We start from the raw sequence: 24,058 nt of genomic DNA, 5'->3' as shown, positions 1-24,058 counted from the left end.
GTAGATCCCCCCTGGAAGATCGATAACCGGTCGATAAGACGAGCCTTCGATCAAGACGCAGACATTAGCAAAAGAAGAAGGAAAAAGAAATCAATCCTCAACATCAGCATCACATCGCTATCGGGTTGCCAAGGTAAGAAAAGAAGATCTGTCAGGGTCTCGTTTTTGCTGTCTTTCTTCTTTCCTCCCCTACCACAAATGGATATCTGATGATGATTCAAATTTCTTTCTATCGATTCACTATCATTATCTTTTTCTTCTTGTTCTTTCTATCATATCTGATCTGATCTGACCTGACCTGACCTGGTTAAGTGATAGATTGATTGCCCTCGTCGATCCTCCTTCTCCTGCTTCCCTCGTCTTTTTTCCTCCACAATCCCATCCATCCCTTATCCATCCTTCTCCATCCTTCTCTCCTCTACCCTTACCTGACAGAATTCCCATTGCTTCAATCTTCCTTTTCTTGTCTATTCTATTACTCATTATTTCCATTAGAACCTGGTTCAACTTCTCTCGCGCCACTGTAGCAGAGCCGCTGTGAAGCCAACGCAGGGCTCCTTGTCTCCTCCGTGGCAGATCACTTCGTTGTCCGTCATTCAACAACACCCTAACGTTTCTTTTTCTTTTCCCCCCTCTTGATCACTCGACTTTTCTGTTCGAATTCTGTCCTTCATCCGTCCCTCTCGAACAATTTATCGCCCTGCTTCTAGGCTCCGCCTCATTCGGGTTGGGAGTCTCACTAGTTGCAGCACCGACAGATTTGCCATCCCAGCAGGCATATTTAGTCTTTTCTTTTCTTTTTCTCCTGCACTGTCATCTTGACCGACTTTTGACTTTGTGATACAATACATTACACTTGCCCCGACTGCGGTACGACATACCTTCACACGACCGGCCCTCTCCTTATTTCGACCCTCAATCGTGAGCGCGCTCATCCTTCTTCGCCCAGTCCCTCGTTCTTCCTTCGATCTTTCGCCGACGGGGGACCTTCGAGTCGCAAGGAATAACTGCTCGAGTCATTGGTGGAAATGCTAGCATCCATCCCGCACATGGAGTCGATGCGATCGCTCCCCCGGAACCCCGACGTGGTTGCGCGACACCCGTCCGCGGAGGATTTGGACGCTGCCCAACAGCTAATCTCCTCAGCTCAGGCTGGCCGGGAGCACCCTCTCGATCGACCGCAGGGTGATGACAGCAGTCGAGATTTAGATACCAAGGCCCCCCGCAGTCCGTATGAACCGGAGAAATATCTGGACAGGTCCATCATCCCGTCTTCAGAAACCCCTACAATCGGACCCTTGTCCGAGAAGACGTCCCCCAAATCTCAGAAAGACACTTCGTTTCTGGGACACTCCTGCAGGTTGGTCTTCCCTACACAGCAATATTGAAGCTCACCTGACAACAGCCATCTAACTGCGGGTCTTTAGCAATTGCGGAACAAAAAGCACTCCGTTATGGCGGCGATCTCCTACCGGAGCTATGATTTGCAACGCCTGCGGCCTCTATCTAAAAGCACGAAACGTTGCCCGGCCCACGAAGCGAAATCGCACTCAAGCCAGTCCAGAAGGGCCACATCCCCCTAGCCTCCCCACCGTGGCCCCGCACGATCTGCCTGGCAATGGCGATGGAGGGTGCCGCTCATCAGGATCCTGTCCGGGTGGTGGAAACTGCAATGGTACTGGTGGCGCAGAAGGATGCGACGGCTGCCCGGCTTACAACAATCGGGTGTACAAGTCCACTCCACGCGGGACCGTCCCAGTGCATGCTTGGAGTCGAACTTCAAACCCAGAGCCCGCCAAGCCCGCCCAGGACCCTGAGGTCCAGGTGAAAACCAATGGACCGACAGAAGCAAACTTATTGGTATCTTGCCAGAACTGCGGAACTACAGTAACACCCCTCTGGCGCCGGGATGAGAATGGCCATCCGATCTGTAACGCGTGTGGTATGTATCCGTGCTGTATACGACGTACAATTAAACTAATATGGCCTCTCAGGTCTATATTTCAAGCTTCACGGTTGTTATCGACCTACCACAATGAAGAAGACCATCATCAAACGACGGAAACGTGTTGTGCCTGCTCTACGAGAGCAGTCTCCTACCGGTGGTGCCCACTCATCTCACGGTTCCTCTGCTTCGCCTGAAGCTGCGTCTCCGGCTACTCTGGCGTACCCGCGTGACGATCGCTATAGATACTACAGTTCTGAGCCGATAGACAGGATTTCACCTGCCGCACAACGGCCATTTGCTTTCGCACCACCCCCAGTTGATTTTACAGGCTTTGGTTCTGGCACTGTAACTCTGCCACATCATCCTCCTCCTCCCAGGTTGCTCGAACCGGATCGTATCGGGCCAGCCGGCCATTCGCCTGTTTCTCAATTTGGGAGACGATCTATTTCCCCCAATCCATCTGGAAACCCCAAGAAACGAACTCTCGAGGAAACGGCGTCGTCTGCGAATGCCATTTCGATCCCAACGACCTTGGAGGCTGGTTCGAATCAACTCCCACCTATTGTTTCTTCTGCCAACCCATCACCACCTACCCGCCTCAGCTCCATCTCCTCGATCCTGAATCACGCACATGCCCGCGATGAATCGCGCCTAGACCCTTCTCTCGCCGCCATGGGCCGCCAACCGCATCCCCAGCCTCACCACCCCCCAGCCTCTACCCTTGCCCCATCCGCCCAGCCGTTACCAGGCGTGTCCGAACTGGATAACTTCAGGGAAGATCGCCGGGCCCAACTGCAGCGCGAAGCCGAGGAAATGAGGGAGATGCTCAGAGCAAAGGAGCGAGAACTTGCGGAGCTATCGAACCAATAACATTTTCTTTTTCAAGTTTTCATTCATCATGTTCGCTTTTAGCCTATACACCCACTTACCCTTTATTTACCAACGGTCACCCGGCGCAAATGCTTATTGCGAGATACCATTTTCCAACACACTACTAAATGACTTACACGGAGTTTGCTCACCTGGGGGGTAAAAAAGTATTACGGCTTGGATTGTGTTTAGTTTCAGTTTTGTTATTTTTAAGCGTTGGCGGGATCAGCGAATTCACACGAAAAGATATTGCAAGGAGGTCTCATGTGGCTTATTTTCTTCCCCTTCTTCCCTTTTTTTTTTTTTTTTTCCCCTCTTGATCTTCCAAATCTCCTGTTAATTTGACCTTTTCGGAGATTCGGTTCCTTAGGGTTGCATCAATCAGAGTACCATGACGGTAGAGTTAGTTAGATCTCGGGATCAGGGAGTAAAGCATATATATCCCAACCAACTCCAATATGTAGGATTAGGCTAATAAAGAATGCTTCGCTCCATCTTTCAACTTTACCTCAGGATAAGAATAGAGAGCCTAGTATTTCCTGTTATTTGAATCTAAACCTATAGTCTTGAATTAGTTGTTATGCAGCCAGATTCTTCCACCTGTATCGCCCTCAATCAAACCACACAGCACACAACACCATACATGAAGTGATCCCTCTAGAATATAGAACTTCAAATGGCTACTGGACTACTATTCTACACGGGGATATGAAATCTACAAGGAACAGAGAGAATATTATACAGTAGTAAATACCTTCATTTAGACACTCCCCCAGGCCAATTTCGTCATTTCTTCGGTATCAAAGGCAAGAAATAAAAATCACCATCAGTTCATAACCCGAGAATTACTAATGTCAATACTCCAGAGTATAGTTAGTTAGTTAGTTAGTTAAACATTTCTGTCACCTTTTAGTAAGATACTTGTAGAATTGTACTTCTTCGCGTTGCGCAGGAATTCATTTACTTCTAATGTACATACAGGATATAACCAAATCAACGACAAGAAGAGTTAATAATCTTGAATCCGGTTGAGCTGAAGAAGTTTCAAGTGCGGAGCAAAGAAAGGTAGGTATATTAAAACAGGGGCAGCGAAGCAAAAAAAAAAATATCCCAATATTAATCCCAAACAATGCACTTATCCTAGGCGCCATCTATTACATGCTAAGCGTTGCTAAACCATGCACAGGAGATGAATTATTCAAAGGGAAACACACACACACACGCTCACACATATCTTCCACTGCTGCTGCTGTACTCGTCTGGATGCGTAACTAAATTTTTAGCAAAAGGGGGGGGGGGGGGTTCAATTAGTCGGATCAATCTCCAAGGCTAGATTTAAGCAAAAGGAAGCCCGAGCCCCTAATGCACTGTGAATAGACCGGGGACCCGAGCTTCCTCATCTGTATAGCAATGCCTTCAATGCCCCTACAGATCCTCGGCAGTCATAGATAGTCGGAGTGCAGACTGCCTACGCCCATATCCATGCTCCTTGCGCCGCCGAGCCCCCAACACCGCAAGGCGAAAGGAACGTCTGGGAGCACCACCGTAAATCCTGCTTCTTTCTCTGTACCAGTCACTCGCCGGCCGAATATTTCGCGAACGCATGAATCCACCGCCAGCACCCCACTTATCGTCGTGGTAGATTTTGGCTGTCCCCTGATCCAAAAGGGCGCCACCCTGAAGTGCATCCCGGTCCAGCTGCCACGTCCCATGTGGTGTGTAGAACTTGAAGGTTCGTTTCTCCGCAAAGCGGATCAGATCGTAAGCAGACCCGCGATGCAAGTCCCGGGCTCCGCGCTCAAGGGAAACAAGAACCGGGTCCACCCAGACCCTGGCTCTTTTCAACACAGACTTCACCCGCAATTTGTCTCGGCCCTGGGGAGCCTTGGGCTTGGCCAGGATGAACCAGAGCGAGACCTCCGGAGGCGTCGAGCTATTTCTGTAAACAGGCTTGCCAAACCAGTTGAAATGATGCACCTTCTCGCCATCCACTCCGTCAACGATCTGCTGCCGCGAATGGAATTCCTGCGTGGGCTCTGCTAGCTGGTGCGTGCGTTGCGGGTTGGTTTCCTCGGGGGGGGCTCCTCCTCCTCCTCCTCCTCCTTCGGATTCCATTATTCCAATTGAATCTTCTCCAGAGTCAGAGTCACCTATCTCGGTTGCCTCCTCGTCCTCGTCCTCGTCCTCGTCCTCGTCCTCTTGGTCGAAAAGCTCAGCCGTGTCCCTACCCTCGTCTTCCTGAGGGGTTTCGGCTTCTTCAGCCCAGTCCACGGGGTCGCGTTGCAGTACGCTCTCAATTTCCGTGATTCTGGAAATGATAGCGGCCAACACCTCAGGAGTCAGTTCTAACGTCTGGCGTGATTGCGAGCACGGCATGTTCTGCATCGAATGACCACGTATGGGCATATACGTTGGGTCGTGAGTTACGGTCTGAAGGGTTTGATGAAGCGATGATGATGATGATACTGCCAACTGCGAGATGCGAGCTCGCAACTGTTCGAATCATTAACACACGGCTCTAGGAGTTCCGTCCGCAACAGTACCCAGTAGGATTCATGGTAATGTATGCGGGAGAACTTGAGCAAATGTGGGAAATCCACACACATACCTGCTAGTATATGGATGGCTGACAATGAATCAATAGAGTCCTCCTTAGAGAGGAATTCTGGTAAGTTTATGCAAATATTATCAGGATTTCACGATAAATACGAAACAAAAGAAGACAAATGCTTTAGAGGGGGAGAAATGCTGTTTGATAAAAAAAAAAAGCGATAGTGAAGTGCACGGAATTAACAAAAATAAAGCCCGTAAAGAATGAGAGCCAACGAGTGAATGCGAAGATGCTTGAGAGAAAGTGTTGTCTATCATCTAAGACAACATAACATGTATAGAGAATTTTCAATATAGTGGACATCCGCTCCTATGCAATAATGACAGAGAGGTCGGTTAGACGAAAAACCTTGTCGGGCCTTCGCAATACTTAAATCATACCTAGGTAGGTATACATACACAGGACGCTCAGGTCTCCCAAATTTGGCATCCAATATTGGCGACAGAGTCCTAGATTATAAAGCTCAAGCCCAACTTCCAGTCCAGATACATCCTTCAGATAATGTCTTGTTGTTGGGATATCCAGGTTAGCACCCTGGAATCCCACCAGCAGCAGCAGTGGTTTTCTTTCTTTCTGCTGCCCATCATTCTTGGCTTTCTATTTGCGAAGACCACAGTAGGAAGCATAAGATTATCTCATAGTAGTCTCATATTAGTCTGGTATAGAGACTGTTCCGTGGGTGGATGGAGAGCCGTGGACCCGAAACTAAACAAAGCGTCTTGATAGAGGGAGGTCGCCCTCACTGCCTATGAGCAAAAGGTCGATGAATACCATTAAATAGAGCAGGTTAGAGCGCTGTGAAGATAAAAATCCTGGCCGTTGGCTGAGTATTATATCTCATCATCGATCCCGCGCGTAATCTGGCTTCAACACCGGAAATACTGTTGGCCAACCTTCACTCGATCATATTTCGTATCGATTTTATTTCCTATTTTAGATAGTTAGCTTGTCCCAGTGAGATATTGTGGCTAGATTCGATGAACCAGACTTGTATATCTTTATGTGGTTGATATATCAATCGGTGGAAGTCCGAACGGCTAAGTTTGCAACTCAACAGAAACATAAAAAGCCCCGCCATCCCGAGCTCCGATCACGAAAGACTCCCCGCACCCATATAAGAAGTCATCCTTACCTTTCGAGCCTCTTCCCGTAATTCCTCCTCATTTCATTCTCTGGATCCTGGCAACTTATTGAACCGTTGATGAAGCATCTCCGTGTGTATCACAATTCAATTCGAAGCGTCCGCCAACTCAGATTCTCCCACCTGGGAAATATCTCCGCATTTTGCCTGCCGGCCCAGACAGCCTCTTTCCGCCGCATATTCGAATCCGCATTCTCGAAACGCACAATGGCAACTGCAATGGCTAAGCGTCTTGAGGGCAAGACGATCGTAGTGACTGGTGCTTCTTCCGGAATTGGTCGAAGCACAGCCAAGGAGTTCGCCCGGACTGCCCCCAAGAACCTAAAGCTTATCTTGACGGCTAGACGCATTGATTCCCTGCAGGAACTGGCTAAAGAGATCAAGGAGGAGGTTGGCGATGGCGTACAGACTCTTCCTGTGAAGCTAGACGTCAGCAACCCCGAAGAAGTCAAGAACTTTGTGTCCTCTTTGCCTGTGGAGTTCCAGGACATCGACGTCCTGGTTAACAATGCGTAAGTAGCACCGGAATGTTCGTACGCGTCAAGAACGATTTTTAACAGTATATTGCAGCGGCCTCGTCAAAGGCGTTGCCCAGGCTCCCGATATTGACCTTGCCGATATTAACACTATGTTCAACACAAACGTGACCGGCTTGATTAACATGACCCAGGCCATCCTCCCCATTTTCAAGAAGCGAAGTGACGGTGGTCGTGGAGATATCATCAACATCGGAAGCATTGCTGGTCGCGAAGCTTACCCCGGCGGCAGCATCTACTGCGCTACCAAGGCCGCTGTCAAGTCCTTCACAGAAGCTCTGAGGAAGGAGCTTATCTCCACAAGGATCCGTATCATCGAGATCGACCCGGGTCAAGTTGAGACCGTAAGTGATTTTACAATTCCTCAACAGAACGACACTAACCGGAATTCTCTCTCAGGAGTTTTCTATCGTCCGGTACTATGGAGACAAGTCGAAAGCCGATGCAGTCTATGCGTACGATATACCCATGTTTCACAATGTAGAGCGATGGTACTGACCAGTTTATAGTAACTGCGAGCCACTTACGCCCGAAGATATTGCCGAAATCATTGTCTTTGCTGTTGGTCGGAGGGAAAACGTTGTGATCGCCGATACCCTAATCTTCCCCAACCACCAGGTGAGTTCCTTCCTTTCCCTAAAAGTGGGCAATGATTGCTGACTCTCATGCAGGCTTCCCCTGGACACGTTTACAAAAAGCCTTAAGCAACTCGAGCTATCGACGGTGTATAGCCGTGGGCAAGTCAAAATAAACAATAAATGGTATAGATGTGTCACAGTTATATTCAGATTTAGATTCCTTTCTCTTAATAAAGGCTGTGTACTGGAGCACATATCCTCTACAAAGCTGCCTGAAGAAGGTCATATGAATATCATGAATGTCAGTTGGAAATGTCTGAAACTTCATTGGGGAAAAAACGCGCAAATATCTTCAAGAGGACTTGACTTTCCTCCCCCGTACAAAAACATTGACAATATTCCGATCATCCCCAGTCATAATAAACTTCTCGAACACCTCCATAATACCATCTTCCTCCTCAACAACAGCCATAACCCCATCCACATCCGGCCGCACAAGCAACGCATCAAACTCCTTCCCTTTAGCAAAATTCCCAACCCTCCCCTCCAGGCCGCACACCTGCGCCCCGCCCAAAGTAGCCAGATAAAAGCTCTCAGGGATACTCAACGCCTCATCGGCACCATCACTCTCACTGAATCGCGCGGTTGACACCATAAATGCTGCCCTCATAACATCCAGCATACTTGCTGTATATCCACCTCCACAATCTGTGCCCAAACCAACCTTCACCCCACGCCGCAGATACTCTCGCACGGGCGCGATCATATAAGCATCCATCGTCGTATTCGGAATCGGACAATGCGCAATCCCACACCGCAAGCGCTGCACCCGCTCCATCTCCGAGTCTTCCAGATATATCGCGTGCGCCAGGATACTCCGCTCATTGAGCAACCCAAACCCCTCGTAGAGCTCAGCCTCCGTGCGGGAGGCCGGGAACAGCTCCTTTGTAAAGGCCACCTCCTCCTTGGACTCATTGAAATGGGTCTGGATAGGCAGATCACTACGTTCCGAAGCTAGCTTCCCCAATTCTTGAAGAAGCTCCTCGTCACAACTAATTGCAAACCGCGGCGTAATCACAGGCGTCACCATGCCCTTGCCGCCAGGACAGGCCGCATCAAGCGCGCAGATGTGCGTAATGACGTCCCGCGTATCACGGACGGACTCCTCCGCCGAGGAATCACGGTAGTAGTCCGGGGCGTGTCGGTTCATGCAGGTTTTCCCAATCAGGGCTCGCTGTCCTAGGGACAGGCATGTTTCGGCGAGAATGACGCTCGCGCTGGCGTGTCGGGAGCCGTAGTAGCAGGACGTTGTGACGCCTTGCTTTAGAGCTGCGGAGACGCAGAGCGTGTAAACACGGCGCGCATACTCTGGGTCAGAGAATTTGGCTTCATGTGGGAAGGTGATCTTGTTAAGCCAGTCAAGCAGGGCAATCCCGCGGCCTGTACCGCGTTGGGCCCATTGCGGGGCGTGGGTGTGTGTGTCTATGAAGCCTGGACAGAGGAATTCTCTGGCACCGAGGATGGTGACTGTGCAGGTGGATGGAGTGTAGTTGTGCTTTGTGAGGAGGGAAGGGATGGTTGGGGGTTTGATGGAGGGGTAGATGGATTCAATGGTACCCGATGGGGAGACGATGAGGAGTGTTTCCTTGAGAACTTCGAGCTCTGAAGAGGTCAGGGAATGGATGATGGTCCCGTAGAATGCTTCAGGGGTTCCAACCATGTTTAATAATTTTCGTGGAGAGCATTAAGCTTTTTAGTGGTGTGTGATTTGGTATAGTCTGGAACTTCAGATGACATCCCAGGCGGCCGATAATCCACTACATAGCGGCGGGACTGCCTTCCTGTGCGCTTTCAAGAAAGTTGATACCGACACCTCCTTACTTCCTATCTATATCAGGAATTTCTTCGCCAACAGTTACTTTTTTTTTTTTTTCAAGGAAATATGCTTGCAACCCCGCAAAAAGATGCACCTTATTCTTGGGAACGCAAGTACCCCGTCGAGCGATTACCAAATCCACGGCCTCGAGCTCTCACCATCCCTCTATCGGAGGATGTAAACAATGAGCTTATCAGCGACAACAGCATTGATGTACCAAGGAACCTTGAGTTCTCTATGAGCGTCAACTTGGATCGTCAATGCAGCTCGAAGTCTGGAAAGGATATAACGAGCATACAGCAAACTCACGATCAGCAGCAGTCACCCCTTTGTCGCCTGCCGTACGAGATCAGGTTGATTGTTTGGAAATATTGCCTGAGCGGATTCCGTTGGCATATTGCCTACCATGGAAGTAGATTGATTGGTATTGAATGCACCGAAGACCACTCGTGGCTTGATCTCTCCGAGTATGTTCAAAAACTTTCAATAAAGAAATCAGGTCCCGCTCGAATGGGACCAGTCGGTCGAGTGCCTATTCTGTTATCGTGTCGATTAATGTACGTCTAACATTTCTCAACTTTGCAGGCGTTATGATACTGACAGACAAATGCATATACTCTGATACTGTACCTCTTCTGTATGCAAACAATATCTTCGACTTCCAAGACGGTTACGTTCTCCCAGTCCTAGCAAATAGTATCCTTCCGTCTCGACTAAACTTGATTCGCACGGTCAAGATGCACACATCTTACCACACTTCCATGTCCAGAGAGGAAACCAGCCCAGAAATTTACAGGGATTGGAAGCGACTATGCTCCGTCCTAAGTGAAATGAAAGGCCTAGAGAACCTGTTCATACTTATCTGGACATTACGTTTATACGAAGGCGGAAAGCTAGATGCCATCCTTGGCCCGCTAGCCAATATCAAGGCCAAAGTCCTGGAGATATTTCTACCAGACCGGGCTACCTGGCAAGACGAGGATCTCCCCCCTGGTTTAATTGATCGACCTTGTTTGAAGATTATGAGGAGGAAGAGCGAGGTGTCGTGGCAATATGGCCAACGCAAATCGAGCTTTGATGATAGGAATGATCCTATGGAATCATACTAATGTGGTGATACCATCTGTATGACAGTTCCAGTATGGTTTTTTTTTTTTTTTTTTTTTTTTTTTTTTCCCTGACGAAGAGAGTTACATGAGACTTGAGCACGGAGCAGCCATCGCGATTACTTGATGTAGCGTGGCAGCTTACGCAAGTACAGAGGGTTACACCATGAGAAAGATCCTAATCCTAGTGACTAGCTGGTACGACTCGAGTACAGTTATACAACGATGCTTTTTCAATCATGGTCTGTGGACCGCCTTTCCGATCGCCATATGTAACCCAGGTACCTGCACACCGGTACTCCAAGCTGCTGGTCGATCTCCGGGAAATCCCATGGCTGCAAATGGGGCCAAAGATGGCCAAAGATGACCAGTACTATTGAGGCAGTCATGGTGGGTTGATATGGATCTATGAACCCGTGGGCGGGCTAATACATTGTCCCATCATCCTTATCGGGATAGTTCAACTAGACAGAAGTATTGGAACCGAACAGAACATCACTGGACTTTTTTTTTTTTTTTAACCTGGCAAAGATACTATATTCCTGCGAAAGTAAACGATGTATATTTGGGGTTAAAAGCCTTAATGGTAGAGAGAGAACAAGGGAATCGAAGGGCATGTATATATATATATATATATATATGGATGGAGATCCATTTTTCCCATCTCATCAGCCTTATGCCTACGTATGAAAACGCCAAGCAGATAATACAACCAGGATTCCTTCTAGCTCACCACTCCAATTCATCCGAGTACGACATCATCAAGTCCAATTTCTAGGATCTCAGGGAAACAGTTGATCTGTTTCAGGAACAACAATCCAACTGTGGATGCGAAACCTGATTAATTCCACCCGGAACCACGAAATAAAGGCCACGCACCGCAAGGACCAGGGATTCAAACTTCCGGGACTTTGCCTAAAGAAGGGCGGAGATCAACATTTCAGTTCAAGTTCGAGTTTACACGAGAGCTCCATACATTAGGTTATTTTTTTTATTATTTTTTTTTTAATTAAATTATTCCCCAATGCTATCTAGTACGGAGCAGGAGTAAATAAGTAAACAAATTTAATATAGTTAGGCACCTTAGGCACCTACCTAGTAGGTACCTACATATATTAACCGCCCCCGACAGCTCAACGCTCAGGACAGCTCAATGCTCAGTTTTGTATAGCTTCAATTTCAAAATAATCTAGTATACCCAAATTAAAAGATATTCTAATATAAAATAGATATAAATAAACCTTTATACCTCCTATATCTTCCTAGACTTCTAATATCTCTTTAAAATAATTCCCTAATTCAAGGCATAGGTAATAAGTTCTTGCATGACCTTTGACTATTACCTTTATAATTTAGATAATTCCTTCTCTATATTATAATTCTTTTCCAACCACTTCATTTTAGCCAAATTTTGACTAGATACAGTGCCTCCTTGCTATAGACAGGATCTTGAAGCCTTTGCACACTCACGGCGGGCCTGTTCTGCCCGGGTATAATGTCGTAATTCATCCTTTAATGATTCTGCTAGATGGGCCTGTGCAACACTACCTTTAATAAAGCTATTTAACTTCTCTTCAAGGCTATATCCATATTCCTCTGCTTGGGGAAGATGTTGTGCATAGAATTCAAAGCATTTAGCAGTCTTAGGAGTACTTCTAAAGGAATGAAAGGATCCAGAATTACTAGAAGTAGTTGGTTGAGTAGAAGGTCTTTCAGGTAGTAATTGTAGAACTTCTTGAGGTTAAAAAGGCATAATTCCAGTATTTTAAAAGCTATAGGTAATTGTACGCCTTTTAAAGGTTTTTTTTTGAATTATATGAAGGGCATAAAAAAATTCAACCTTAGTAAATTTTCCACCTCCAGAATATTCTGCATTAGTAACTGCTTCAGCATGCTAATACTTATAGGCATGAAATACCCTAATATTAAGAGATTAAAGAATATGACTTGTATAAGGTAGTAAGAAGAAGATAATAATATTATTCTTTTTATAGAAATTAATAAATTTAAAGGTTATATAAGATCTAAAACTATTATAAATAAGAAGTTAATATTTACCTTTTATATAGGATTTTATATACTAGTTAAATATTTATATCTATTAATAGGCAAGCTTATTATTTAGATAACCTATATTACTAACCCTAATATAATATCCAGGTTCTAATTAATTAAACCAGCCCTTTAGGATATACTTATTACTTAATAAAATAAGTAGTTCTATAGTATATCTAATAGTATTAACTACTTCAACTATAGTTATATATTCCTAATTAGAATTAGAAAAAATATAGGCCCTTTAGTATTTCTTTATATACTAGATAATTTAATAATTCTTTCTAACTTTAATTTAAAAGCTAGTTTTATTAAAATTCTATATATCTTCAGGTAGGATACCCCTAGTAAAAAGAATATATTTTAGATAAGTAAACTAGGTAGAGATAAGATCTCTATCTTCTATTTTCTTCCTATCTAATTCCATGACTCTTACCTGCTTTCTTATATATCTAGGATTCTGTGAAAGCTATTAGTTAAACTATTTTTTACTAACTTTAAGTGGTTGGGTTTCTAGGTCTTTATAGGAGGATTATAAGATAGAATTTATATAATTTATAATTATTTAAGGCTATGGGTAGACTCCTAGATTATCTAGAGTATTAATATATTAATAAATAGTGAAATCCTAAGCTAGAGATAACTTTATAGTTAGTAGTTATTACTAAGATCAAGTTCTATAACCCCTCTAGCGTGCTCTAAGGCGGTACCTTGACATATTAAAATCTCGTGTAATTTTAGAGATATTAGGTTTTTTTTAAAAGTATAAGGCATTTATAGCATCCTTAATTTGTTTTTTAACTTTATAATAGTCTTCTGATATGATAGTAATTAAATAAAATAGATTTGAAGTAGGATAGTTGAAATTTTAAAAAACTAAGTATTGAGCTGTCCTAAGTGTTGAGCTGTCGGGGGCGCGCAAGGCGCGACCCTGGAGACTAGGTCGGAAGGGGCGGTTAGAGCTACTAAGACGGCGCCTCCTTGATCCAACACATGGACACAGGGGCATGTGTGACTGGTAAATCAATCAATCAGTCTCCTCCGTATTTCCTGTGATTAATACTGTACCTCGAGGGAAAATCCAGGTAAGGTTTGCGAGACATACAGCTGGAGGACCTCCTGCTACTGACTTACTCGGAACTTCTACTAGTTCTCCGTAAGGCGCGGAAAGGCCTATAGTTATAGGTAGAGTACAGCAGTTAGCTACGGATACTCCGTCCTACTAGTATATATATAATTATATATACCCCGCAGGGTTTTTATTAGGTGGATGCGACGATGCTCCTTCGAATTACCTAGCTAGATCCAGGAGTCTGAATCGAGTACCTATCTAGAAGGGCGGGAGGATTGCCTTTTTTTTTTTTTTTTTTTTTTTTTTTTCTTTCTTCTTCCTGTGTCATTCGTTCTGGATAGTGTAAGGCTAAAAATCTCGGGAATCCTCGCTGCTCATGTTGCAAGGGCCGGAAGATGATCTATGCAGAGTCAGTAGGGTCGTGCTCGTAACGGAGGACACAGTATGAAGGACCACAGCATTGGTCGACTTACTTCCCGCAACCCAAGATAGAGACGGAAATTAGACGGAGATATTTCCAAAGTATAGAGATATGGATGATACGTACCCCGTACTTGCAAGAACCCTAGAATCCACGAATGAACGGGGCACTGCGATGTGCAATGATGCAACTTAAAGCAAGGATTAAACCAAGTACGAGCGAGACAAGAGACGGCGTTGGATATCTAGTATGTATGTATGTATGTATGTATGTATGTATAGATTCCAAAGAAGGAATTCGCCTTCACCTGGACAATGACATTGATTTTTGCTTGAAAGCCCGGGCTGTAATCTAGACCACACGAGTAGGAGGTAAATTGCGAGAAATTCTATATACATACATTTAATTCACCATAAAACAGTTATAATTGACTACGGTAGTGCGTACAAACAAGTTCTTTCAAAACCTAGACTCTCTAACTCCCATCCTAAGAGATTGGTTACTCCGTACAAGCATTGCGATTTGAGAATCGAGATATCCAAAACAAAACTCGACACCCCGTTATTCCTCCCTGGTTCAATGATGTAAGTGCCGCTTATACATTCATTGTCATTGGAGCTGTCACTTCCCCCCCCCAGTCACGACATTCCCGCTGCCCTACACTAAGGCTGAAGGATTTCTCTGTTCCGCACTCTCGCACGGAAGAAAACGGTCTATGAGACGTGTATAATTCACCCTTTTGCTGTATCTGCCTGCCACTCCTGCCGGGGAAGGCATTCTTCATCTCCACGGGTAAGCTCAACCGGACGCGCGCCGAAAGAAAACACATTGCAGAGGACTTGATGGACTCTGTCCAATGAAACACTCCTAAGCATTTGATTGACCGGGAGGAAAACCATCTATCAAGGATAAATTAAAGGGGTCCACCACTTGCTGGCCAGTCTAGAAGATCGTAGCATTGTACTCCCTGACATAGACCGTTTTTATGCTAAGATTGGGTACGGAAGGCTGGGCAATTAAAAAAAATGATAATAATCAATCAAACCCACCGGAGTATGGATAATAAGAATGTCTGTCGGGTAATAAGAAGGACTCCGAAGCTATACATACTCCGTATGAGAGGAACAAACAAAACAACATTGCATTGGATTGCCAGATGTTCCTCATCTCATCTGCAAGTTCCGCAGGAGCAGGAAAGAATCAATGTTTAATGCAGAACTGCAGGTGCAAACCCTAATAATACCAAATTTGGAGGGGAATGAGTGGATGGCCCCTTTTTCCAGGCTTCTTTTCTACCCGTACAGAGTGCAGTGCATGCGCGCCCTCATTGCTTTTTTTCATTTGTTGAGGGGAGAGGATTTTTTTTTCTCTAGAGAAGAGGAGGGGGGAACTTTTCATCGATCACAACGAAGAGCCAATGATCCAGTCAGGCCCTTTTTTTCTGGTGATAGAAAGAAATACATCCACTAAAACGATCATTCCACCAGAATCGATCTAGAAAGAAATCGAGATACGTGTCTTTACTGCCACGTCCCCATCTTGTAATACCCACGGGCCCCATCGCGAAAGTTGGCCAATTTCCCCTTTTATGACCAGATAATCAATCATATTATTATTATTATTATTACCAACATCATAATAAGATATAATCCTCTATAACCAGTTGTCATTTCAATTATATTCAAACCCTCTTCTTCCTCCTCTCGCAACCTTTTTTTTTTTTTTTTGCCCGATTTCATTTAACCCTTTTCCCGACCAATCTATTCTACTAATCTTCAAAAGTAGCCTTTTTCTCCTATCCCCACCTCCATTTATTATTACATTGCTTTCAATTTAACTCTCCTTAATCATCCCATCCATCCATCATCCCCTTTCCCCTCTCCCCTTCTCCACTCCGTTCTTTCTTCCTCTTCTTCTCCTTCTCCCCCTAATTCCATCCAGGTTCTCGAAGAAGCTCCTCTAGTTTAACCTTCTTTATCACTTATTCTTATTATTATCTATTGAAAGTCAAATATCCTTCGGGGGAGGAAAACCGCCCTGCAGATTCCTCCACGACACCAAGGACACTCAGTATTCTTTCCGGGCTCTCACCTCCAATTACGCCGCCTGCAAAGTTCCACGAACCCCCTGATTCCCCATCTGCTTCTTTAAGCTTGGCCTAGTCACTAGACCCGCCGTTGCTGTGGACTTGTCTCCTAGGCGCATCCTGTTTTCGCGCGAAACTCCCGACTTGCTGGGCCCCGACTCTTAACCCTTCTGCAAAAGAAATTTGTGCTGCTGCTCCCTCGACCCGCTGTCACCGTTGGGATAGCTTCGATCACCGTCTCGAACCCCCTTCCCTTCCACAAAGGTAGATCCTCAGATAGAATCCTCCAGGATGGCTTCAAAGGTATGCTTATTCATTGCCGGTTTCACACTCTCCTCTGCCTGGCCAGCCTCCTTTCCCCCCTTCCTCCCCCGATTCCCCCAATGTCTGCCTCTGGAACCGACCTTCCAAGGTCTCCGCCGTCCGGAAGAGCAAAACAGATGGCTTACGATGATCTCAATAATAGTTTCTACGAGAATACAAACTGGTGGTTGTTGGTGGTGGTGGTGTCGGAAAGTCTTGCTTGACAATTCAATTGATTCAGAGCCATTTCGTGGATGAATATGATCCGACAATTGAAGGTACGCGCGTCGACCCGGAACCGCCTCTGATCGTGTAGCTTACCATAACCTTGTCCTCGAACAGATTCATACCGTAAGCAGTGCGTCATCGACGATGAAGTGGCTCTATTGGACGTCCTAGATACCGCTGGCCAGGAGGAATATTCGGCCATGCGTGAACAATATATGCGAACCGGCGAAGGTTTCCTCTTGGTTTACTCGATAACATCCCGGCAATCATTCGAAGAGATCATGACATTTCAGCAACAAATTCTCCGAGTGAAGGACAAGGATTACTTCCCCATAATTGTCGTTGGCAACAAGTGCGATTTGGAAAAGGAAAGGGCGGTCACAGAGCAAGGTAAGTTCCTTTCCCGCTATCACCCCGTCCTTTCCGAAGCCCGTCCTAATGGTATCCTTCTTTTTCCCCTATAGAGGGTGAGGCCCTGGCACGACAATTCGGCTGCAAGTTCATCGAAACATCCGCAAAGTCTCGCATCAACGTTGAGAACGCATTCTACGATCTCGTCCGTGAGATTCGCCGATATAACAAGGAAATGTCCTCCTACCCGTCCGGCTCCGGAGCATTCGGTGCCCGCGCACCAGAAGGCAAGATGGATGTCAGCGAGCCTGGTGAGAGCGCCGGTTGCTGCGGGAAATGTATTGTTATGTAATTGGGCAGGCGCTGGGTTTTAAAAGGATGCAAACACGCAAGTTGAGAAACGAAAAGAAATATTTCACATAAATAAGAAGCCCCCCGACTAAAGAGAGATTAGCGACAGGAAAAAGACCACTGCCTCGGAGCGGAGTGTGTGGCGCTTGTCGACGCGTTGTGGATTGTGACTTTTATACCATACGAGGCTCGCTATCGGATGATGTCTGCTTTCACCATCATGCCGTCATCTTCTCCATGAACGTTCGATTCCCCCTTTGTTCCTCTGTTTGATTTAATATTTTATTTTATTTATTTATTTATTTATTTTGGAAAGATTTATGATTCCTCGTCGGACTACGAGGTACGGACGTGTCAATAGATCTGTGCGATTATCTATATAGGTACATGCTATCGTCACGCTTCGCATTTGGATCCCCAAGGCTTGTTTGCAATTCGTCTCACTATTTTCCTATGTCTTTTTCCCCCTCCCCCTTCATCATTGTCGTCGTCATTATCATCTACCGCTGCCGCTATACTCGTTGATATCCCTCTGCAGAGACCTTCCAGAATTCTGACTTTCTCATTATTTGTCCCAAGCCTTTTAACTACTCGCATCGGTCTGGATCTTCATCTATCACTTGCAAAACCGCTTCATTCAGAACGCCCTTTAACTCGATTCATATAGCTCTGGCTTTAGCTCCGGATACTGCTGAGCCGACAGGGATATGCTACGTTATCTACGCTCAACAAGCACGGACTCGGTTTTGAACTGGTTTACTTGCTTGCCTACCTTTCACTGTTATCTGTTTACATTCCTTGGGGATTTTGAACAATCACCCCTTTGTTTTGTTTTTTTTTTTGTCCCAGCATTTGGTTTTCCTACATATAGGCCATGTTGTCCTTATCCTTATCTACGTCAATTTTACCTTTTTTTTTTTTTTTTTTTTTTTTTTTTTAATACGATACCAACTTCGTGGAAAGCATGCGCAGTAAGTATACTCTCCACCCTACTTGGGTCAGAGCTGTTTTGTGGACCTTGGTCGTCCACTCCTATATCTGCTTGGTCAATTCCGAGATCATGAGCTTGAGACAATCCATCGAACCGTGCTGTGAGATATCCCTACATCAAAATACATCCCAAACAGAGGAAGTAAGCATTTTCAAAACTCTAAATACGGGTCCATGTGATTTACAAGACGATGGTAGAAGTGATATATATCCATCCCACTTTAGTTGCTCCCCTCCGCATCAGAGAGAGAATCCATCTCATCCTCTTGCAACACCTTCTTTCCCTTCACGTTCTCCTCAACTTCCGCAATAAGGGAGTCCATGAGCTCCTTATCCGTTCCTACCAGTGTTACGGTATTACGCTTCTTCTCCCAGCGAGGATAGCTACCGACCTTAATTCCGCGCGAGGCAGTCCGCGCCGCAAGATCCGTAAGGTATGGTGCGACTGCACTCTCTGGAAGGGGGGTGCTAAAGAGGTAGCGGTAGATACCCTTGCCCTCAGGGTTGACCAACCGAGGAAGCAAAAAGGGCTTTAGGTGTTCGAGAAGTTTCTCGAATAGGCGCGGGACGCCGGGGAGAATATGCACGTTGCCATTGACCACAGCAATCGGCACCCACAAGTCATCTGCAACAAAGACAGCCTGTTGTTCTATCGGTAGGGCGTCGTCGTGTGGGATTTCGACCATGCGTAGTTTCGCGGTTAGTGCTGGGGAAGGGGTATCCCAGTCGAAGGCGGGCTGCATTGGGTGCGGCTTCGACAGTTTCTTCATACGCTCAAAGGCAGCATCATGGAGCTTGAGTTTTAGTCCGAAGGCCTTGGCTATCGATTCGTACGTGATATCATCATGGCTATGTTCGTAAACCGTTAGCGTGTGGCACTTGATAATCAATTTAACCGAAAACCCAGGACATGAAGATACGTGTCCGTCGGTCGGGAGAGTAGATTGTGTAGTCAAACAGGGTGGTGTACGGACGTTGGCCCAATGCCTCCACTAGTCACGACGAAGTCGTAGTTGTTGCTCATGCGCCTCACAGCTTCCATGATCTCGTCCTCATCATCGGCAATTACTTCCACGCGCTTCAGCTGGATTCCGAGGGAAAAACAGTACTTTGCAAAGAAGGCAGAGTTTGTATCGACCGTCTATAAAGTCAAGCGACATCACTCGGTCAGTCTCCATCCGACGGGTTCACCCAGACCAGGAGCTTCCGGAGAACAGAAACGAGGGCAGGTGATTTAATTCGATCACATAGCATACCTTTCCACCAAGCACCTCGTCACCAATGATCAATGCCGCCGCCGTGTGGATGCTTTTAGGAACCGTGGATGATGTCATCTTGGGTGTGAGCCCACGCGACAGGGGTGAAACCGGGGGTGAGGAAAGAACGGGGGTAGTAAGTGGGAGATTCGTCGACGGTCTTGAGAGATGTCGAGAAATCTGGGTGAGTCGAGTTAACATGGAGAGAGAATTGAGAAGGAAAGAGAGGGAGGGGGCGGGAAAAAAAAAAAAAAAGAGAAAGAATAGAACGAATCAATTACCCGCCAAATTATCGGCGATGTGCTTTTCTGTCTGGACGCATGACATGAGCAGCGAGCGGGTGGGGGGTCTTGGTGTCAACTTGGAACTACGTACTCCGCGCACTTTTGCAACTAACTATCAACTCGCGACCAACGCACTTTCTGATTTTGCTGTGGCCGTGTATTATATCTATCTTACACAGAGGAGCCTTGAATTTTTTTTTCTCTCTCCTTTTTTTAGTTCGACTTTGTTTTATATACTTGTCCTGAGCAACAGACAAGATGGTGAGTCTGCCCCGCGCCCACAACACTCACTCGGGAGGATTATTCCGCTAACAGCGCCTCTTTTCTTTTTCGGTCGAGCAATTACAGTCTTCCGAGTCGCGATTATACGCCTTCTCCCCGGAGACGAAAGAGAAGCTACGCAAGTTCCGCTTGGGAACCTCGCGCGCAAAGGATCCCCAGGCCGTAATCTGTATGGTCCGCCCTGTCATGACGCTCCAGTACCGCCCACCACCCTTGTTACATCGCCGCAGCCATCGGAAGGCTACTTTGCTTGAATCCACTTATTTCGTTATGAAGTAGAGTGCTGATAATGGATTTCGCAGACATCATCGATAGCAAGAGCCAGGAAATCCGAGCAGAAGATGGCGAAGTCTACACGAAAATGGAGGACCTAGCGGATGAGCTCCCCGATTCATCTCCCCGATTCATCCTCCTCAGCTATCCTTTGACCATGGTATAGTTTCCCTTCCTGAACCCTCTGGAGTAAATTATATATGTTCGGACATCAAGATAGCTAATCAACTAATGCACAGGCCTCCGGTCGTCTCGCAGTCCCCTACGTCCTCCTATACTGGCTCCCCGAGAACTGCAACCCAACAATGCGAATGACATACGCTGGCGCCGTAGAACTTATGCGAAATACAGCCGAGGTCAACCGTGTGATTGAGGTCGAGCAGGAGGATGATATCATATCCATCGAGTCGCGACTCAAGGGTGCAGAGTAGTTTAAGCTTCGTCAAGTTTTTCTTCCTTTTTTTGGGTGGTATTTCGCGGCAGTGATCAAACACACACACACACACACACACATACTTATATATCCCAGCGTGCAGTTTATGGCAGATAATTTTAGTGACAGGACGGCGTTGTAGTTTGGATGACCATTGCGCTTCCCACTTGACGTAACCTATACACTGTGCTAGTGTATTTGAATGGGGGAATGCATCGAGCAATATTCTGCTTTATTTAGGCTTGATCCCCAAGATAAACTTCTCCCTAGCTAGAGCACGCAATTATTAGATGACCACATGCTTCTCTTTGTTGTAGAACAATAGGCTTTGTATAAACCCAGCCCGGCTAATGGTTCGGTCAAGATCCTCAGGTGATAAAGAAACCCTACCCATACATATATTATGACAACTGACCAGGTAGCAAGATTTATTCTCACCATAATATCAAACTCATCCCAGCTGCCTAGCAGAACCAGGCTCCTTTTGGTGGCCGGGCTTTGCATGGTGTAGATCATATAGTTGCAGTAGGGTTGGTGAATGGACCTGTGTATCGGCTTTCACTATTCATCCATCAATCTTATCAGATAATGCGAAATACCCAGGCCAGTAGGTTCCCTGGTAATATAAGCTAATTATTGCTCTGGTTTGAGTGTTTTAATATCCACACAGAAGGATGCTTACTTCGGAAGTAAATATCCTCTGTAAAGCATCTTTTGCACGTATTGACCAGTGCTATACCATACCATGGATATTTTCTTTGAAGAAGACAGGCCCAAAGGGTCGAATAAAGTACAACCCCCTATATAAATCCCTCGGGAGAAAGAATAATGCCATTAAAATCTAATGGAGAAAAAAAACTTACAGAAATAATAGGAAATACGTTATAGAATTAAATAGATATGAAAGTTTTCAACGACCGCCTGGATGGTCTAGAGGTATGATTCGTCGTTCGGGTTCAAAACATCTTGACTCGACGAGGTCCTGGGTTCGATTCCCAGTTCAGGCCGTCCTTTTTTTTGTTTAAATTTTTTATAATTGTTCAACTATATATATGTATATAAACTATCTAGATAGATATTGTCAGTCATATTTGTTTGATTTGTTTGCAATTCGCGATACCAATTTGTTTGATTTTTTGCTTTCTTTCATCCACTGTCAGGTTACAGTCGGTGATCACCTGACGCCCGGTCCCACCTGACGCCTGATTTCACCACCACCAGCAATATTAAATATGAAGCAATTCAACTATATATAATTATTATTATCACGTGATCTTTTAGTAAATAAATATAGTCATTATTAGGACTCTATATATAGTTTTTAATTAATCTAAAAGTACTATAGGAGCCAGATCTTATAGCCTTGATAATTTACTATTAGAGGGGCCTTTAGGACTTCTATAAGTATTATTAGTCTAGTTTTTATAGATTTTTACTAGTATAAAGCTTTAGAGACCTTTTTTAGAGACTTCTTTACTTATTAGAAGTTATTTTAAAGCTAGTAATCTATCTTCTTTACTAGGCAAGTATCTTTCTTTTATTATTTCTTTTATTCTGCCTCTAGTAGCTATAATTCTTACTAGAATACTTAATTTCTCTTTTATTCTTTAAGTAAGTATTATTTCTCTTCTTTAGCAAGCTATTAATAGACCTTCTCTTGCTCCTTTAATATCTTAGTAAGTTATATAACTTTATCCTTCTATATTTAAAGATTACAAGCCTGCTAAATCTTTTAAGGAGAGTAAAAAATTATACTATTATTTTTAGGAATTATAAGCTTAAACTATAAGAGTTTCCTATATTAATATTTTTTTTTCTTATTCTAGAGGGCTAATTTAAGGCCTTAATAATATAATTTTAGGATAATATTCTCTATAGAAAGATAATATATTATTAAGCTTAACTTTTTAGTATTTTTATTATATATATTAGTAATAACTTAATTTAAAAGCTTCTTAATCTTCTACTAGTTCTCTACTTATAAGATAGAGTATAAGAAATTACTTAAGGAGGACTTAGAGTTATTTTATTTATTAAATTAAATTAGAATTATTTCTAGATTTAATAGCTATATTCCTATAGTTTGCTATAAAAAAAGAATATTTTTTATTAATAAGGCCTATTTCTAGGCTAGTTAGAAAAAATAGAAGAAGTCCTATTTAATAATATAATTAAGGCCTATTAATTTATATAGAAAGTCCTTAAGATTCTTACTATAAGTAGTAGAGAGAGGGCTGAAGATCCTAATATTAAGTAGCTATAGTAAATAAGTTAAATAAGATAAATATATTATGTCACGGCGACCACGTGACATGCAACCACATGCCGAACCACATGCCGAACCACATACCCAGTAACCAAGGGTAATCAGGAGAACAGCAATATTCGAGTCACCTGCGCTGCGCTAGTAACTTAACTAGGCAATATAAATAGTAATATAATAATCCCTGAAGTATTAAGAGGCAAGTACTTTATTTTATTACTTCTAATATCTTTTTATTATCCTTATACTCTATATAGCTTTGCTTCCTTTATTAATACTATCTATACTCAAGTACCTTATTAATAAGATACTTATAATTTAAAGTACTTTTTTAACTAAGTAAAGTAATATAATAAGTATAAGAAGGACTATCTACTCTTTTTTTTAAGAAGTAGTAAATCTAAACTCTATAAAATCTATAATTATAATTTTAGAAACTATTATTAAGGAAGGTTTAATAGTACTAGTAACTCTCTAGTACTAACCTATTAAGTTAATAGAAAATAATAAACTATAGTATATGGCCTAATACATGGTGCAAGCTATATAGATAGGTAGGGAGAAGATGCCTAAATCTAAGTTCTTTAAGGTATGAAACCTAAAGAAACTTAGTATCTTCCTAAAAAATCTCTAAGACTACTTTAGGTTGTAGGGGAAACTTTATAAAAGTAATATAATTAAAGTTTATTATATTATAGATTACCTAAAAAATAATATAAAGTAGGTATAATACTCTAAATATAG

The 24,058-nt window shown here is 44.3% G+C and overlaps 9 protein-coding genes and 1 non-coding gene across 10 annotated transcripts; 6 read left to right on the top strand and 4 right to left on the bottom strand.

The window, feature by feature from the left end:
- Positions 1-1,028: 1,028 nt before the first annotated feature.
- Positions 1,029-2,818, top strand: sreA (siderophore transcription factor SreA; the record flags this gene model as incomplete). The annotated part of the gene is made up of 3 exons (XM_040893268.1): positions 1,029-1,360; positions 1,428-1,942; positions 1,995-2,818. The coding sequence occupies 3 exons, from the start codon at positions 1,029-1,031 to the stop codon at positions 2,816-2,818; spliced, it is 1,671 nt and encodes a 556-aa protein (XP_040756784.1).
- A 1,301-nt stretch (positions 2,819-4,119) lies between these two features.
- P175DRAFT_0554630 (uncharacterized protein) lies at positions 4,120-5,424 on the bottom strand (the record flags this gene model as incomplete). Its single annotated transcript, XM_040900570.1, has 2 exons — positions 4,120-5,311; positions 5,362-5,424. 2 exons carry the CDS (start codon positions 5,422-5,424, stop codon positions 4,244-4,246), a joined length of 1,131 nt encoding a protein of 376 aa, XP_040756783.1. The 3' UTR covers positions 4,120-4,243.
- A 56-nt stretch (positions 5,425-5,480) lies between these two features.
- On the bottom strand, positions 5,481-5,831 carry P175DRAFT_077551 (uncharacterized protein). Its single transcript, XM_040901096.1, has one exon. The coding sequence runs from the start codon at positions 5,730-5,732 to the stop codon at positions 5,550-5,552; it is 183 nt and encodes a 60-aa protein (XP_040756782.1). The 5' UTR covers positions 5,733-5,831; the 3' UTR covers positions 5,481-5,549.
- Positions 5,832-6,630: 799 nt separating this feature from the next.
- Positions 6,631-7,810, top strand: P175DRAFT_0428936 (oxidoreductase, short chain dehydrogenase/reductase family; the record flags this gene model as incomplete). Its single annotated transcript, XM_040893333.1, has 5 exons — positions 6,631-7,082; positions 7,141-7,450; positions 7,506-7,561; positions 7,616-7,724; positions 7,778-7,810. 5 exons carry the CDS (start codon positions 6,631-6,633, stop codon positions 7,808-7,810), a joined length of 960 nt encoding a protein of 319 aa, XP_040756781.1.
- A 226-nt stretch (positions 7,811-8,036) lies between these two features.
- On the bottom strand, positions 8,037-9,404 carry P175DRAFT_0472640 (putative guanine deaminase; the record flags this gene model as incomplete). Its single annotated transcript, XM_040895135.1, has 1 exon — positions 8,037-9,404. The coding sequence occupies one exon, from the start codon at positions 9,402-9,404 to the stop codon at positions 8,037-8,039; it is 1,368 nt and encodes a 455-aa protein (XP_040756780.1).
- Positions 9,405-9,560: 156 nt separating this feature from the next.
- P175DRAFT_0498507 (uncharacterized protein) lies at positions 9,561-10,696 on the top strand. Its single transcript, XM_040896519.1, has 2 exons — positions 9,561-10,117; positions 10,174-10,696. Exons 1-2 carry the CDS (start codon positions 9,627-9,629, stop codon positions 10,667-10,669), a joined length of 987 nt encoding a protein of 328 aa, XP_040756779.1. The 5' UTR covers positions 9,561-9,626; the 3' UTR covers positions 10,670-10,696.
- A 5,625-nt stretch (positions 10,697-16,321) lies between these two features.
- On the top strand, positions 16,322-17,887 carry P175DRAFT_077439 (Ras family protein). The gene is made up of 4 exons (XM_040901095.1): positions 16,322-16,603; positions 16,767-16,881; positions 16,946-17,221; positions 17,296-17,887. Exons 1-4 carry the CDS (start codon positions 16,592-16,594, stop codon positions 17,532-17,534), a joined length of 642 nt encoding a protein of 213 aa, XP_040756778.1. The 5' UTR covers positions 16,322-16,591; the 3' UTR covers positions 17,535-17,887.
- Positions 17,888-18,526: 639 nt separating this feature from the next.
- On the bottom strand, positions 18,527-19,911 carry P175DRAFT_0498505 (flavin adenine dinucleotide pyrophosphatase). The gene is made up of 2 exons (XM_040896518.1): positions 19,498-19,911; positions 18,527-19,372 (listed from the first exon to the last, which is right to left on the bottom strand). Exons 1-2 carry the CDS (start codon positions 19,563-19,565, stop codon positions 18,745-18,747), a joined length of 696 nt encoding a protein of 231 aa, XP_040756777.1. The 5' UTR covers positions 19,566-19,911; the 3' UTR covers positions 18,527-18,744.
- A 282-nt stretch (positions 19,912-20,193) lies between these two features.
- Positions 20,194-21,348, top strand: P175DRAFT_0498502 (GMF family protein). The gene is made up of 4 exons (XM_040896517.1): positions 20,194-20,324; positions 20,412-20,514; positions 20,648-20,778; positions 20,858-21,348. The coding sequence occupies exons 1-4, from the start codon at positions 20,322-20,324 to the stop codon at positions 21,047-21,049; spliced, it is 429 nt and encodes a 142-aa protein (XP_040756776.1). The 5' UTR covers positions 20,194-20,321; the 3' UTR covers positions 21,050-21,348.
- Positions 21,349-21,970: 622 nt separating this feature from the next.
- On the top strand, positions 21,971-22,058 carry P175DRAFT_0t14. The gene has a single exon. It is a non-coding gene; the product is annotated as a tRNA-Pro (tRNA).
- The last annotated feature ends 2,000 nt before the right edge of the window (positions 22,059-24,058 follow it).

Source organism: Aspergillus ochraceoroseus, assembly GCF_002846915.1.
Source record: "Aspergillus ochraceoroseus IBT 24754 chromosome Unknown P175scaffold_1, whole genome shotgun sequence".
NCBI lineage: Eukaryota > Fungi > Ascomycota > Eurotiomycetes > Eurotiales > Aspergillaceae > Aspergillus > Aspergillus ochraceoroseus.
The sequence above is the reverse complement of the archived record's forward strand: the minus strand, read 5'-3'. Positions and strand labels throughout refer to the sequence as shown.

Coding starts and splice junctions, on each gene's coding strand:
- P175DRAFT_077551 (XM_040901096.1), bottom strand. CDS start 5,732: ATGTCCACTATATTGAAAATTCTCTATACATGTTATGTTGTCTTAGAT.
- P175DRAFT_077439 (XM_040901095.1), top strand. Junction 16,882..16,945: donor ATATGATCCGACAATTGAAG/GTACGCGCGTCG, acceptor GTCCTCGAACAG/ATTCATACCGTAAGCAGTGC. Junction 17,222..17,295: donor AAGGGCGGTCACAGAGCAAG/GTAAGTTCCTTT, acceptor TTTCCCCTATAG/AGGGTGAGGCCCTGGCACGA.
- P175DRAFT_0498505 (XM_040896518.1), bottom strand. CDS start 19,565: ATGGAAGCTGTGAGGCGCATGAGCAACAACTACGACTTCGTCGTGACT. Junction 19,373..19,497: donor AGTGGAGGCATTGGGCCAAC/GTCCGTACACCA, acceptor TTACGAACATAG/CCATGATGATATCACGTACG.
- P175DRAFT_0498507 (XM_040896519.1), top strand. CDS start 9,627: ATGCTTGCAACCCCGCAAAAAGATGCACCTTATTCTTGGGAACGCAAG. Junction 10,118..10,173: donor CTGTTATCGTGTCGATTAAT/GTACGTCTAACA, acceptor AGACAAATGCAT/ATACTCTGATACTGTACCTC.
- P175DRAFT_0498502 (XM_040896517.1), top strand. Junction 20,515..20,647: donor GGATCCCCAGGCCGTAATCT/GTATGGTCCGCC, acceptor TGGATTTCGCAG/ACATCATCGATAGCAAGAGC. Junction 20,779..20,857: donor TCAGCTATCCTTTGACCATG/GTATAGTTTCCC, acceptor ACTAATGCACAG/GCCTCCGGTCGTCTCGCAGT.